Source organism: Melospiza georgiana, chromosome 9, assembly GCF_028018845.1.
Source record: "Melospiza georgiana isolate bMelGeo1 chromosome 9, bMelGeo1.pri, whole genome shotgun sequence".
Lineage (NCBI taxonomy): Eukaryota > Metazoa > Chordata > Aves > Passeriformes > Passerellidae > Melospiza > Melospiza georgiana.
Window position 1 is genome coordinate 7,990,334 of NC_080438.1, and position 15,723 is coordinate 8,006,056.

The following is a 15,723-nucleotide window of genomic DNA, read 5'->3' on the forward strand; positions in this document are numbered from 1 at the left end:
GCGCGGCTGGGAAGTGTAGGCGGAGCGCGCCGCCTTCGGCGTGAGAGCTCCGCGGCGGCTCCGCGCCGGGAACATGGCAGCGCTGGAGGCGGCAGAGGCAGCCCTAGAGGCGGCGGAGGCCGAGCTGGGGCGGCGGCAGGAGCAGCAGGAGGAGGAAGAGGAGGAAAACCACAACCATGACCGTGAAGGCGGCGGCGAGCCGGCGGCGCTCAGTGAGAGCGGGCAGGGATCGGGCGGGTGGGGGAAGCCGGGCCCTCCGTGCCGGGGCTGAGCGCGGGCGGGCGCCATGCGGAGCCCGGGCGGGTTTGAATTTACAGCCCGGGCCGGTTTGAATTTACACCACGAGCTGGTTTGAATTTAGAGCCCGAGCCGGTTTGAATTTACGCCCCGCGGCCGCTCGCCGTCCCCATCCGCCCGCGCCGGGGAGCCCTGGGAGGCGCAGGTTCCCGCTTCTCCCGTTTTCCCAGCGCAGTGCCGGGCCACACGTGTTCCCGCCGGGCCTCGCTACGCTTGAACTCGCGCTCCTGTCGCTTCTTTCTTCCCCAAACCTACCGATACTTTGCCTTTGGGGATCATTTATTGTTCCATGAGGTCCCTTGGGGAGCCCGAAGTGCGGCGTGGGCCGCGCGGGCTCAGGCGCGCATCTTTCCCCGCAGCTTTTTAAACCGAAAGGTGTTTGTGCCATGTGCTCCAGGAGGGGCCTGCTGGAGCAGGGAGGTTGGACCACCGTGGTCCTTCCGACCTGACCCTCTCTGGGATTCTGTAAATTGGTTTTGCTGGACTTCCAGTTCCCCAAGTGAGCCCTTGCTGCCAGCCCTTTGCTGCTGCAGCCTTACGGTTGGAGTGAACTGACTCTTCTAATTCTTTTACTCGTGTCAGTGTACCTTAGGTTCTCTGAAGAAGCCTTATTCTGTTTGCGTGTGATCAGTGATTCCTGGTGGGCATTTAAAAAATCCTGAGCCTGCCTTTCTTCATCATTCAGTGTGAAATTTGCCTCTCTCCTTGTACATTTACATATTAACTAGCTGATTTTTTCATATATTCGTATTATCCTTTTCAATCATTTTAACCTCTCCACGTGCTCTGAAGATGCAGAAAGTCCAACTGCTGGTTTTTTGTCACTGCTGTGGTCTCACTATACATTTTTGTAACTGTTTCCACTTTTCCCCAACTAATCAATAGTTGTTAGGGATTTCTTACCAAACATGCTTTTACTTACTCGTTTTCTTTCTGTCTTTATTTTAATAAAGCATTTATATAGTAGAAACTATAACCTGCAACTTTTTAATAGAGCAGTAGGCTCTATGCAAATATTTCTTAGGTGAGTTGCTGGTCTGTGAGGAGCACAACAACAGTCTCTTTGTAGCAATTCACCTCCTGATAGATCTTTAAGATAAGTAGAATAATTTTACTCTGTGCTTCTGTTTTTTCAGGTTTTTGAGCCCCTGTCTTGAGGTATTCCTGCCATTTTCTTTCTCTGCCAGTTTTCATAATAACAGGCATTTTTACCCAACAGCAATGTTTAAAAGAAAACAAACAAAAGTAGCCCAGAGGAATCTGAAGAACTGCTGTAAGATCCTTCCAGCCTGTCTTAAGCTGTGATCAGGACTAGGTGGATAGGGAAGACCAGAGAAATCAGAGAATCATGGAATGGTTTGGGTTGGAAGGAACCTTAAAGCCCATCCTGTTGCAGCCCCTGCTCTGGGCAGGGACACCTCCCACTATCCCAGGTTGTTCCCTCCACATCCAGAGAACAACCATCCATTCCTGCATCCTCAGGAAGTAACTTCCAACACAAACCAGTTTGTAGGTCCTTGTTTTCTCCATGAGGTGCATCCCAGTTTCTCTGTAGGGACAGACAGCCCGTGGTTGCCTTTTGTGCCCTCTCTGCACCTCCTGTCTGTCCCATCCAGGCTGAAAAGCCTTGGCCTGCTCTGTTGCATCTCAGTAGTTGCAAAGCAATGCCTGAGCTTTGTTTCTTGTTACCCATGGTAGAAACTTCACTAGCTGGAAGCAGGACAATATTTATAGATTTATGTGGCTTTCTGAATCCTTTTCCAGTGCTTCCTTACATCCCTTGGACGGGGTCAGACCATGCCTTCTGGGGATTTCTACCTCTTCCTTCAGTTATTTTCCCTGGGTTTGACTATTCTCGGCAGTTTATCTCCCCATCTCTCAGGCTCTCGAAATGCTTGAAATTCTTCACCAGGTCCATCTGTACTGCCCCAGGAAGCAATTCAGTTGCAAATGCTGATGGCACCAGTACTTAACTCATCACTGCCGCTGCTGATAGCAAATTCCTCCTTTAGTCCCTTCTTTCATACTGCTTGATTCATGAACTAAACTGTTACCAACCTTCTTTAGCTGATAGCAAATGGTCTGGGGAATTTGGAGCTCCTCCTTGCCTGCTTGCCTTGCTTCACTGCTACCCGCCAGTGTAAATGTTATTTTGTTCACCTTAAACATCTGATACTGATGTGTGAATTGTCATTTCAGCTGTCAAGGTTACATTATTCCACAGTGGTTTCCAAGGATAATTGGAGTGAAAGTTCATCTCATACTATTCTCCTACATAATTTTTTTCCTTCATGCTTTTAGTCAGCACCACATTATTGAAAACAAATGAGAGTGTTTGTATAGTTCAGTTACATCAATGACACTTTTACTGTGTTTTTGTTTTGTGTGTTTAAGATGGTTTGGTCTCTGAAAACATGAAAAGCAAAAACGTTGATGTGAAAATTCCTGAGTCAGAATTGGAAGCTGAAGACAGAGGAGCAGAGGAAGAACGCCCAAGGGAATCTGATAGCAACATTTTGGATCTATCATCTGATTACCCACGAGGTTTGTTAATAAACTCTTAATATTTGTGCCATGTGCTGGAGGAAAGGTAGAAATACTCGGGAGGAAAGTAAAGGGAGTGTGTGAAATCTCATTTTAAAACTCACCTCTCTGTTCTGACCACATGCATCAGTTGCTTTGTCTGGCATAAGAAAACCTGAAGATTTATCCTGTAAAAACATTGTAAAGCTTAAAGTTGTTACAGAATCTCTGTTACAGTGGACTGGGAAGTTGTGTGTGCTGGAATCAATAAAGCAGATTTCAACCTAATTTTCTTGGGATTGGCAAATGCTGACTGATAAGTTGAAAAATCAGGTGGTAGATCTAGAAGTTAAATTGTTTACTAAGTGAAAGAAAAAAAATGGTAGAATTTAATATATCCTGGCTCCACAGTGAATAATTGTTCTTAAATTTGGTCCACTTATAGTTGATATTTAGTTTTGCCAATGACTTCATATGATGTTTTTGTACTGCTTTTATGCATGATTTGCATTCACTAACAATGCTGAGCAGTAAAACCAAGTGTAAAGGGAATGTGACTTGATCTTTTCAGCTGTTTTTTTTTTTTTTCAAATTAGGATCTTTCAGTCTTAGAAAGTTTGTGTGTCAGTATTAAAAAGAAGTAGAAATATATGAAAATATATGGATCCTATTAAAGAGCTATTCTGGAGATAATTTTTGCAGTCATTTGTGCTGCCATGGAAGTAAAAGGACAAAAAACAAGTATTTCAGTCTGTCCTGCAGTCATTCTGTAACAGTGCTGGATTTGATGTGCTGCATAGAAAAGTACCAGTAAACTAAAAGCAATTTTTAAACTAAGAATGCTTAATTTCTAAATATTTCTGGGTTTTTTTTTTTTTAGACAAACATATTTCAATTCAGAGACACCTTGCTGATCTAGAGAAACTGGCTGACCTGAGAGAAGGTGAGTTGTCCACAGCAGTGTCCCAGAACACAGAACTTCGTGTTACAGGTATTTACAGTTTCCTTCAGATTTTATCACACTACATATATTTATGATATTTAAAGATGAGGAGTTTTGTGAAAAAAGGCTTTATGGTTTATTCTCTTGTTCTTCTCCTAAATTCTGCCTGAGAGGTTGTTTGTCATTCAGCTAGTTTTTATTTAGGTTAGTACTTCAAGGGCTTCAACACATTCATTGCATAGCCTTGCCTTTGCTTTTTGTGTCTCACATGCAGGATTTTTAAGAATTATTTTATATTTTCTAAAGTTCTTTTATATAGGGTACATTGCCTTATTTTGTAGCTTAAATAGATATCTTCTTGTTTTATCCAAAAGATCCAGGAGTTGGAACAACAAAATTTTGTTTTAACCTCCTGACTTGTTTATGATTTTGGTTTGGTGGGTTTTTTTCAACATTTCAAGTCTTGCATGTCATCTGTAAAGTTCTGTTGTTTCTCAGTACTTTTCAGAAGTTTCATTATAGCTTCATGTTGCTGGAGGAAAATATACTAGAACCCAAAACCCAAAGGTTGTAGAAGTTAAACATTTTAAAAGTTTATAGTGATTTTGGTCTATATTCTATGGAGGAGAAAGAGGCAACCCATGAATTTGAAGTTTGTGCATGAAGTAGAATGTTCCCTGAGGATTTCATCTTTAACTCATGTTGATTTTACTTTCAGCCTTTTTTCTCTTGGCCTGCTTCTCAGGTAACACTATTGGTAACTGCATTTCATGTTTCTCATCATTTTTAATTGTATTTTCAGATGAAAGGAAGCCTTGTCCATTGTGTCCTGAGGAGAAATTCAAAGCTTGCTATAGCCACAAACTCCATCGTCACTTGCAGAATTTGCACTGGAAGGTTTCTGTTGAATTTGAAGGTAATGGCAATTGGGTTTGAATGGTAAATACTAGAAGAAATTGTGCATATGTTCTGTGTTTCATCTTTCAGAATTCCTCTTGACTTAAGCATTTTGTTAGCAGCTCTGAATTGGAGCCATATTTTGAAAATTACCATAAAATGTAAAATATCTGTGTAATGAAAACTACTTCAATAAAAGTTTTAGTTATATATTAATAATAATCAGACACACATGGGTGATCAGTTTTGGTGAATCATAAAGATTCCATGGGTTCTGATAAACACTTGGAGTCTTTGTGTAGTATCAGTATTTAGTAGCTTTAATTGTTTTTGAATGAACTCTGTGATCTGCTTGTGACATGCATTAAAATCCCTGCAAGAAGTTTAGGAAGGAAAATAAAGTGAGCAGTGTGTGTTTTTTAAAAATCCAGGTGTATGGGTTTGTGGCAAATCAAGTGACTGTTTAGAGGATGGGCAAGATAAAGTTGAACTATAAATTTTCCAGCTGGAGTATCAGGTATCTCATTTTGGTCGTCTTTAACTGTGCAACATATGTTTAGAGATTGAGTCTTCACACAAGTCTTTTAGCCAGGTAACAATATTTTTGTGAAAGACTTACTGGTACTTTTGAACTGGAGATTTGGTGTAGCTTTATAAGATGCTCAGAGACTTATTTTAATAAACTAAATTCTTTGCATTCTAAAGTTTAAAATGTATAATTAGCTGATAAATTTCCCTGTGCAGAGGGGGGATGTCCCAGATAATTGGTGATGTTCTCTTGTTGCTGTCTGGTGAAGTCTGAAGTGAGAGCATGTGTTGCAGGCCACAGACATGCTGTTCATTTACTGTTCTGGGATGGCATTTGTTTTCCAGGGTACAGAATGTGCATCTGTCACTTATCCTGTCGGCCAGTAAAACCCAACCTTGCTGGAGACCAGGTAAAAGTGCTGAATCCCAGAAATTCCTGTTACTGTACAAATGGGGGAATTGGGTGACCGAGGGGAACTTTTCAGATCTCCTTAGTCTCCAAATACATCTTGCTCCCCTGTGTGATGCCAAAAGCTTGTTGGTCCCGGGTGTGTGATGGAGCCCTTGGGTAGCTGCGTGGGGCTGTACCTCTCTCACTGTGGGTGGGGGGCAGCTGCCTAGCTCAGCTCTGGCTGTACATTCCAGATATTTTGTGTGCTCTAGAGGTAACAGATGACTTCTCATATGCCTGTGTTCAGTTCTACTTCAAGCATGTTTTATGTATTCTGGATCTATAAGAAAGGATCTATTTTACAGACATTGTCCAAGATGGGAGCTCATTACCACTGCATCATCTGCTCAGCAACAATAGTCCGGAGAACTGACATGATCGGTCACATCAATCGGCACGTGAATAAAGGAGAGACTGAGTCCAGGTTTAGCACAGGTGAGCTCTGACAGGAAACATTCAGTCTTCTTCTGTCATATACCACCTGCAGTTACACAGGAAAAATTCAGAAACAGAGTTAGCCTTTCTAATGAAAAATCTGCCCTTGATATTTCAGAACTTTTGTTTCATCAGAGTTGTGATTTAGTCTTGCATTCACCAGTTCCTGTGTTCTTATTGAGATAATTAGTACTCCCTTCACCCTTAATGTTGTAAGGACCAGCTTCTGTGTCTCCAAAAGAGCAAAAGAGTGAGGGATATGGAATCTACAGGAAAAAAAAGTCTGGAGTAAATCTTTCTGCAATGAGAAATCCTTAGCTTTTTATCCAGACTGAACCAGCCTGGGTTCCCAAAACAAGTTTTTTCCAGTCTCAGAAAGACATGATAGAGGTGGCAGTAGTTCTTTGGTAAATTGCAATCCTACCTGACTTGGTCCATAATGAAACTTTGGTTTCTAAACTTGCATAAACTAGGTTAAAAACATTTTAAATAATTGGAGTGCCAGTAGTTTGATGCCTGGGCATCAGTTGGGATGTCTGAAAAGTGATAGTAGTACCACAGTCCGTATCTTTATAGATTTTGTGCTGTGAAATACATTGATCTCTGTGTGCTTCCCTTCAGAGCTGTGAGTAAAGAATGGCCCATTTAGCGTTTTTAACAAAATGCATGAGGGAGTTTTTCCTCACAGAGGGAGGAGAAATCCAGAGGTTTTGTGATCTGTACGCACTGGGCAGCTCTTGGGGCCCCTGAAGGTGGAGCAGATACACCATGAGTGTGTTTGCAAGCCCTGAGAGAGGCATGGTCATATCCAGTTGGTACAAATTTTTCCTGGCTGTTCCTAGGTACATTTTAGACTGTGGATGAATTGCTCAGAGGAATGGCAGCCTGTGTTTACAGTTGTCAGATCTGAAAGCTTGTTTTGCCACAGGCTGTCTGCACAGAGCTCTGGTGCTGGAACTGTCCATGTGCCTGTACAGTTTATGCACATTTTGTGTGGCTGTTCAATAACTTAAAACAGATCAAGGATTTTTGCAGTTCATTAAGACACATTCAGGACTTTGTTAACAGGGTTTTAATTAATTAGCAATGTATTATGTTTAAACATGCAAAACAAATGGGCTAAGTCTCAGGCTCAGGGGCTGGCTTTCTTAAACTGGAGTGGATACATAAGAGCCCAACTGAGAAACAAATCTGATGTTTTATGAGAAGAAAATTGTGGTAGAGCATGATCTTTATTTGCCACTTTTAAGATTAGAATATGAATTGTTTCCTGCTTCTCCCCTCATCCTTGTAAATTGGTTCATGTGCTGGTTGGATTGCAGCATAACCCAGACTTCTTGCTTTATGGGAGCAGTTTTTTAGTGTAATTTACCAACTGTGTTAATTTTAATTTCAGTTCTCACCAATTCTTTCCTTCTGCCTCAATTCCTTGTTCCAGTTCATGCTCCCAAGTCATCTTACAACGTGGTGAAGGAGTCAGCCACAGATGTGCAGGTTCTTCCCAACCACTCCACACCCCAGAAAACAGATTCCTATTTTAATCCTAAAATGAAACTCAACAGGTGAGAGAGCAGGGAGTGGGAGGATGCATCAGAGGGATGGGGAGCTTGTAGTGAAAAATCTGTGTTTGGAAAAGCATCCTTGCAAAACTTCTGTTCAGAGGGAAGGAGAAAGGAATTCCTCATCAGAAAACACTTCTTGACAAATAATATTTATACCCAAAACCACTATATGTGAAATAGTGTCATTTTTGGAGTTAAGTATTTTCCTGTAATTAGTAGATCTTACTTTAGTAATACTGTGCTGTAGAATTCAACTTTTCAGTATAGCTGAGGTTTTTATTTACAGTTCTTCCCTGTAAAAAGTGGAGTTTAGCTTCAATATCCCACTGTTAGGTTAAAGGGAGATAAATAAGAAGAAGGAAATAAATAAAACTGTTCTCTCAACTTACAGACTGTGGCCATTTTTGTCTTCCAGGCAGTTGATATTCTGTGCTCTGGCCGTGCTTGCTGGGGAGCGCAAACCCATTGAATGTTTGGATGCTTTTGGTGCCACTGGTAAAGTCCATTTCTTTAATATTTTGGTTAATATCCAATAGGAGGAAGCAGCAGAAATTCATAACTGACATCACATGCCCAAAAATAATGTGAGATATGCAATAATTCTCTTCCTCAGGCAGAGAGTCCTGAGCTTCCATACAAAAAGACAGCTGTCAAAAGCTGTATTCAGGCTTTTTAAAAGGCTGTAAATAATATTAAAGTTCAGTGGTCTTAAAATCAGTTGTCTTATTGTCCCTAAATTCTGTTTTTCCACAGGAATCATGGGGTTGCAGTGGGCAAAGCACCTCAGAAGTTCTGTGAAAGTTACAATTAATGATTGTAATGAAAATTCTGTGACAATGATTAAGGAAAATTGTCATTTAAACAAAATGAAGGTGAAACTGAACAGTAGGGAAGAAGACAATGGTGAAACTGTGGGAAATGGAGAAGAAAATAGTGACACCATTGAGGTGACAAAAATGGATGCCAATGTTGTCATGCATTTGAGATCATTTGATTTTATGTAAGTGTTGAATGTTTCTGTCAATTTTCTGGTTTGGTAATGACACACCCTACCCCACTTGCCAGTATGTGATTATTTGGAGAAATTGGCATGATAAAAGAATCAACTAGCAGTCACTTGAAATGTAATTATGTCCCAGAAATGGTGTGGGGACAGAACTTTAATCTTAAATGTTTTTAAAAGTGCTGGGAAAATATTAGTTTTTATGACATTCAGAATGGGTTGCAAATATACATGAAAATTTTAACTCAGGCTGGGTTTTTTTTAAAATAACTTCATTGTCTGTTTGCTGAAGGGAAATGCCAAATTAGTTTTGGTCTTTTTTTTAAACTTGTTTTTAGTTTAAAATGCTATTTGTTGCATCTCCTGTTTTTATCTATTTTGCAGCATATTAACTTTGAATTAAAGCAGGCTCATTCTTCCAGGCTGGGTATATAGATGCATGCATTCAAACAGATATCAAAATAAGTAGTGGGGTTTTTTTGTGTTTTAATGACTGACATTCAGATCTAAGCATTGCTGGAAGTTTTAGTCCTGTTCCTTCTTTCTGTTTCAAATGTGATCATAGGTGAAGGTTATAAAACAGTGTTTTCCTCAGTGTAAAGCCAGACTCTGCAGCATTTAGAGATACTCAGTGGTACATCCTTTCTTTTCAGCCATTTGGACCCCTTTGGAACTTCTGTGAATTACCTGGACTCTGCCTTTAGAAACGTGAGGAACCTTGGGATTGTGTCACTGACATCCACAGACATCAGCTCCCTCTATGCCAAGGCTCAGCACGTGGCCCTGCGCCACTATGGCTGCAATATTGTCAGAACAGAGTACTACAAGGAGCTGGCAGCCAGGGCTGTGATTGCTGCTGTCACCAGGTACTGCTAAACCATCTCCAGTTAGGGAAAAAAGTTATTGGGTAATTATTCAAAATAATTTGTCACCGGGCAAGGCAAAAATGCATCAGTAGGGTGGGGGGGGTGGGATGGTAATGTGAAAACTTGCAAACTTTTATATTTCTCCATCAGTGTTGCCATTTTAGAGCTCCACAGGATTTGCTAAATACAAAATAAACTGCTTGAATGGCTTCTACCTAAGCCTTTCAGTTAGACTTCCTTCAGTGGAACCTGATGTTCACTGCAGACCCTCATACTTGAGGTTAAAAAGATGGATGTGATTACTAACGTGTGAAATCAGTTATTTGCATATAGATGCCCTAACTAAACTCAGTCTGTTAAATTAAGACCTAAAACCTAATTGGAGAAAAAAGGTACAGGCAAGAGGAAGGGACAACTTCTCGGGAAAGATGAGGAGGAAGTTAAATCATTAGAGGCTTTGAGAATACCAGAGCACAAATGCTGAACATGTTTAGATTTCCCTTGTCCTCCTCTCCTTGCTCATGTGATGATGCAGGTGGCAGACCACTATTTCTAGCTGTGATAAAAAGAAGTAAAATTAGATTTGCTTGGCCTGCCAGGAAGGCCACAAAATGAGGCACTTGAGAAAAAACACTCCCTCCTGCTCTCAACTCTTCAGTACCTCTCTCTAGGAAGGGAACGAGCTCAAGAAGCGTGCAGCAGGTTCAGGTGTCCATGGCAGTATTTGCCTATTCAGAATTCAGCACAATTTGGGCTTTGTGTGTGTTTGTCCCCCCAGGGCTGCAGCTCGCTGTAACAAGGGCATTGAAGTGCTGCTGGCAGTAGCTCTGGAACACTTTGTTCTGGTGGTGGTCAGAGTTTTACGGGGCCCAACCCCTGCGGATGATTCAGCAAAGAAGGTCCGATACCTCATCCACTGCCAGTGGTGTGAAGAGAGGGTTTTCCAGAAAGAGGGCAATATGGTGGAAGGTAAATGGCTTTTCTTTTGTTGTTTATCTGTTCTGTGCCTTGTTTATATTTACATCCCATTAGTAGCAGTTCCCTTGTATGTAACAATGAGTGGTATGTGTGAGATGGAGAGGGGGCTGTGCTTCGTGGCCATGGGCTGGATCAGTTGTCTGGATGGATTTTCCTGTAAATGGACTGGATTTGTGGCACAAATTGCTCAGGTTGTGGCTGTCCCATCCCTGGAGGTGTCCAAGGCCAGGTTGGACAGGGTTTTCAGCAGCCTGGGCTAGTGGAAGGTGTCCCTGCCCTGGCAGGGGGTGGCACTGGATGGGCTTTAAGGTTCCTTCCAACTCAAACCATTCTGGGATTTGTTTCTACACAGGACATCCTCCCAGCCTACTCTTGCTGCTGGAGCTGCTAGGATGCCTGGTATGTTCATGGATCTATGGATCTGCACTTCAGGAAAAGCCCTAGGATAGGGATAGCCTTTGATACTATTGGATTCCTTTAGATGGCAGCAACTGGATAGCTTTTGGTGTCAGATTGCTTTTCTGCTGCATTTCAGTTCCTTAAAATGCAGTGGACTGAGCAGTCTAGTTTTCCCCTGCTGTTGTTAATGGGCCGTCCCCACATACAGGTTAGCAAAGACAGGAGACAAAAATTGCACTTCCTGTTTTAACACTGATTACCTATCATGTCATCAATCACTAAATCCCACCATGAGCTGCTTGGCAGAAGTGAAAATAGTGTCACACTTGTGCTGTTGCTTTTCCAAATACCTCACTGAAATGAGCTCCCACTGCATCTCTGTGTCTATGCAGTAACACAGGCATGGCTGGCTATTGCCTAACAATTTACATGCTGTTTTTGTGCTGCAGAAAACCCTTACCAGCAGCTGCCCTGTGACTGCCATGGCAGCATGCCTGGGAAGACAGCAGTGCTTCTTGGTCCTCTCTGGTAAGTTCACATCACAGGACACATTTGGAGAGTCACTCAGGCCCAGGAGCTCTGAAGCACAGCTGTTCATACCATAACATTTTTTATTTTAGCACTACAAAAGGAGGTACAGCAATCAGCAGGAGCTCAGGAAACAGAGTGTAGATTTGAATTGAGCAGGGTGTTTAGTTTTTCCTTTCATTTAAACCAGTTAATAAATAGTAATACATTTTAAATTTCACATTCAGTGCATTTAAGGAATATGTCCTGCACGAGAGAACCTGCCTCTGTGTTCCTCTATTTGCCAAAAGTAACTCCTGTTACTCTAAACTTGTGGAGAATTTATTAAATAAATCATTACGTGTGCTGATGGTAATAAATACTACATTGCTTCTTAATTCATATTTGTAGAAACAAGAATAAATATTTTAAGTATTTTAGCCATTTCAGATCAGTATTAAAATGGTTTGCAATTGACAGTATCTTTTTGTGGGGGTTGAATGACTTCCTCTACATCTTAGGGCAGAAATAAAATGACGATTCTTGAGATCTTGATTTTTTAATTATTTTTTTAAACAAGACCAGTGTTGTTGTCATTGCAAAAAAATGTAATGCAGTGTTACATAGTTGCTGATCAATCTGGGCAAGAGAATGGAGCGGCTTCCATTAAGAAGCCTTAACTTTTGATTTCTCTCATGTCTCATAGGTCAGGAGCTCTCTTTAACACTGGATTCCTCAGGAGGATGCTCCTGGAGGCTGTGCAGTATGGCTTGGATGAAGCTCAGCCACTTCTGAAGACATTAGTTTCTGAAGCAGAGTGCACAACTCCCAAACATTTTTCTACCCACAGTCCTGGTGACGAGAACAAACAAGGTAAGAAAAGGGGCAGCCTGTTCACAGAGAGGACTGGCTTTGTGGTGATTTTTAGAGATGCTGATCTCTGATAAATTACTTAACAGCAGTGTATCCATAGAGTTGAATGCATTATTGAATAATTTAATTATTTCATTCTGTGTAATTAAAGCATTTTGCCACTTAACAATAGAATTAATTTTGCCTTCTAATTGTATTCTAGAAGAGTGTGGCGTATATATTAGAACAGCGAATACTTCTGCAGAATCTTACTTAGTACATGGTAAGTGGAGCATTTTGGTGTAGCTTTTTTTATATTTAACAGTATTGCACTCTGTGGAGTTTTTTCCCACCCAGTACTGATTTTATTTTATCTAGAATCATATTTATTGGTAAAAGCAGAATGCCTAATAGTCTATGAAGGCCACTTTAATTTACTTGTTACTACTGAAAATGGCCTGTTGATTAAATTCAGGCCAAATTTTACCTCTGCAAACACCAGCTTAGAAAAGCAGCCACACAGCTGAAGTTGCTGCGTGGCTTTGTTTTTGTGTGCGCTGTCTGAGGCTTTGCTGGTGTTTTTATGAGTACTGAGTGGTTTCTGTGGCCCTGTTGTGGAGCAGGCAAGAGGAAAAGCGAGGAGGTGCTGCGGGGCACGGCGAAGCGGCAGCGGGCCGAGCACAGCGCCGAGCACCCCCCGTTCTACTACAACATCCACCGGCACAGCATCAAGGGCATGAACATGCCAAAGTAAGTGTGGCTTCACCCTCAGCCCGGTCTGACGCTGACACACAGCTTGTTCTGAGTCAGCCCTGGCAGCACCACATCTGTTCTAAATGCAGGGCTTTGGTTTTGCTGCCTTTCTTCCCAGGTTAAATAAATTCCTGAACTATCTGTCGGAGGCCGGATACCGCGTGAGCCGAACCCACTTCGACCCCATGGGAGTGCGCACCAACGCGCCCCTGGCACAGTTCAAGACTGTTCTCATGAAGTACAGCACCCCAACCTACGTGGGGGCGCAGGCAGAGGGCCCTGTGCATCTCCCTGGAGAGATCCAGGTGGGAGAAGAGGTTCCAGCTGCTGCAGTGATCAAGGTGGAGGAGGCTGAGTTAGCAGATGATGATAAATCCGGGGTCGCTGCCGCCGTGGTCACGGAGTCCTACCCCACTCACTGTGCTACTGAATAATGCAGATGGGTTTGTTCATCAGGATGTTACAGACTTCCAGCACACCCTGTTCCAGTAAACCACTCCTTCCTCCCAAGCTGGAGTTTGACCGTTTTGAGCTGCCTGTTGTACTTGGAAGGGACAGTTTAGACTTAGGTAACAGAACTTAGCCCTGATCCCAGCACGGCTGTGGTCACAGAACCAGCACTGTGGGAAGGCTGTGGAGTTACCTGCTTTTATGCTCACCTCCTTTTCACACTGAGGCATGGAGGCTGCTTCCCAGACTGTCCAAGCCTTACTGCCAGCACAGCATCCAGGAGGTGGGACAGGGCCAACAGTGTTCAGCATTTTGGAATATGACATTATTGTGAAACAGCCTGTTCCTAAAATGCATCATTCCTAAAACCTGGCCAGCTATGATCCAGAGAGAGGGCATGTTAAGGTAACAAAATAGCACAGATAAAATGCCCTCTGAGTTAAAGCCAGGCAGTCCTGCCTGGGTGCAGCTGTAGCTCCAGGTTGCACATGTAACTCTGCATTCAGGTCTGTTTCCAGGGTTCTGCCTCCAGGCAGGAGCTGATCCCAGGAGAACAGGAGGGTGACACGGCTGCTAGTGAACTTCAGTTTGTACCCAAATCGTAGTGAATTGTGTAGTCACTCTAGGTAGTTGTCTGCTCAGAGCTTACAGTGGTTGTGTGCTGCAGAAAGGTACAGGGACAAGGGACCACACTGGACCTTCAGCTGAAGTTTGTGGTGAGTTGTCAATAGTAACTCTGAGCCAAGATCTCTTCTGTGAAGGAGCAAAGCTGCCAAGTGTTGGCAGTTCTGGTTTCCTTAAATACATGGCAGCATTCCAGCCAAACGAGCTTGCCTTTGTCCTTTCTTTGCCCCACACTCAGTTTTGTTATCTCTGTGCATTCCACTTGAACAGCTGTCAGCAGTGGTTGCCATTTCTCCCAAGTTTGGTGTTCACTCTGCCCCCAGTGTTAGGTTTATCTAAGAGCAGAATCTGAGGGGTTATTATCCTTATCCATCTCTGAAACTTTACAGTAGAAGTAATAGGACTAATACACTCCTGATGATGCAAAACATCCTGTGCTCTCTCAGGCCAGACAGAAGTTGCTGCCTCTTCTACTCTCTTCAATTCCAGATTGCTTTGGTGGAGAGTTATTCTCTAGTTTCAAAAAGGAAGAACCACGGAAGGGTTCTTGAATCAGTGATACAGCAATGTTTCCTTCAAAAATGCAGTGCTTACAGTTCTTTTCCAAAGGTCACCTGGGAGCACATTGAAAGCTAAATGGAAGGAGAGAATTTCACGTTCCCTAGTGGCACTTTTGGGTTTTTAAGTGGATAGTGTTGGCAAACATTGCTTGCAGGTAACGCACTTCAGTGTTAGTAGGATAAAAGCAGTCCTAAAGTAGTTACCTGGGGCAAAGGATTGTTCTGATTACAGTAAATTAGGCTAAAAAGGAAGTTTAACTGAAGGCCCTTGTGGGAAATACTTTTGATTACTCTTGCAGCTCCTTTTAAGGAGCCAAAGGTATTGAATACCTTTTCCAAGCCAATGCAACTATTCCCACGTGTTTGGAAGGGAAGAAAAAGTGAAACTCAAGACTTGTCTGTACAATCTGGGCTCTTTTCCTCTGCCAGACAGGTAAAAGCTGTTGTAATCTGTCAGGGTCCAGCTGAAGGGGTGTTTGTAACTCAGGCCTCTGGGAATTCTTTTCCTTTCCAGAAGTTGTCTCTGCTGTGGACCAGGTAGGATCAGCCCTGCCATAATCAGCTGACAGAACATTACTGCAGGTTTGAGTCTGGAGCTTGGGACACTTTGTTCTTCCTTGCACAGATCCACATGGCCAGGAAGCTTTCTGGGAGTTGAAGCTGTTCAGAGGCAATTTGGGTAACCAGTGGTGGCCCAGAGAGCAGCAGGATTTCTTCAGTCAGAGATGTTCATATTCAGTACATCTCAAGAAACCCCACACTGGGCATACTCAAGCATTGCCTCTCAACTCAAGGTGCATCCTCTGGTTAAAAGTTGTGGTGAATATAGAGAGAAAACAAGGAAAGGAACAAAACCTGATCTCTCTAAACAATGCACCTCAGCTGAAGGGGTTCATTACAGTTGCTCTGTGCTGCTCTTGACTAAAGGTGTCCAATAGTTAAATGCACCCAAAGTTGCTGGGCTTAACCAAAGTGCTGTGAAAATCCTTCATCCCCTTCCTCAGGCTGCAGGATGTGGTTGGAACAGCAGCACGTGTGACAGGTCAGTGGAAGAGCTGACACCTTCTGTGTGCCCCTTTTTGTCACTCAAGGCTC

At 42.7% G+C, this 15,723-nt stretch overlaps 1 protein-coding gene across 1 annotated transcript; it reads left to right on the plus strand.

Annotated features, from left to right (window-relative positions):
* Window positions 1–34: 34 nt before the first annotated feature.
* On the plus strand, window positions 35–14,273 carry TRMT1L (tRNA methyltransferase 1 like). The gene is made up of 16 exons (XM_058030204.1): window positions 35–212; window positions 2,692–2,841; window positions 3,701–3,763; window positions 4,566–4,679; window positions 5,534–5,598; window positions 5,945–6,074; window positions 7,513–7,636; window positions 8,052–8,131; window positions 8,390–8,636; window positions 9,293–9,505; window positions 10,284–10,474; window positions 11,332–11,410; window positions 12,096–12,262; window positions 12,465–12,524; window positions 12,865–12,991; window positions 13,113–14,273. Exons 1-16 carry the CDS (start codon window positions 74–76, stop codon window positions 13,426–13,428), a joined length of 2,265 nt encoding a protein of 754 aa, XP_057886187.1. The 5' UTR covers window positions 35–73; the 3' UTR covers window positions 13,429–14,273.
* The last annotated feature ends 1,450 nt before the right edge of the window (window positions 14,274–15,723 follow it).

Excerpts from the sequence above, each read along its gene's own strand:
- TRMT1L (XM_058030204.1), top strand. The coding sequence starts at position 74 with ATGGCAGCGCTGGAGGCGGCAGAGGCAGCCCTAGAGGCGGCGGAGGCC. Across the intron at positions 5,599-5,944 it reads CCAACCTTGCTGGAGACCAG|ACATTGTCCAAGATGGGAGC; the intron begins GTAAAAGTGCTG and ends TCTATTTTACAG. Across the intron at positions 12,525-12,864 it reads AGAATCTTACTTAGTACATG|GCAAGAGGAAAAGCGAGGAG; the intron begins GTAAGTGGAGCA and ends GTTGTGGAGCAG.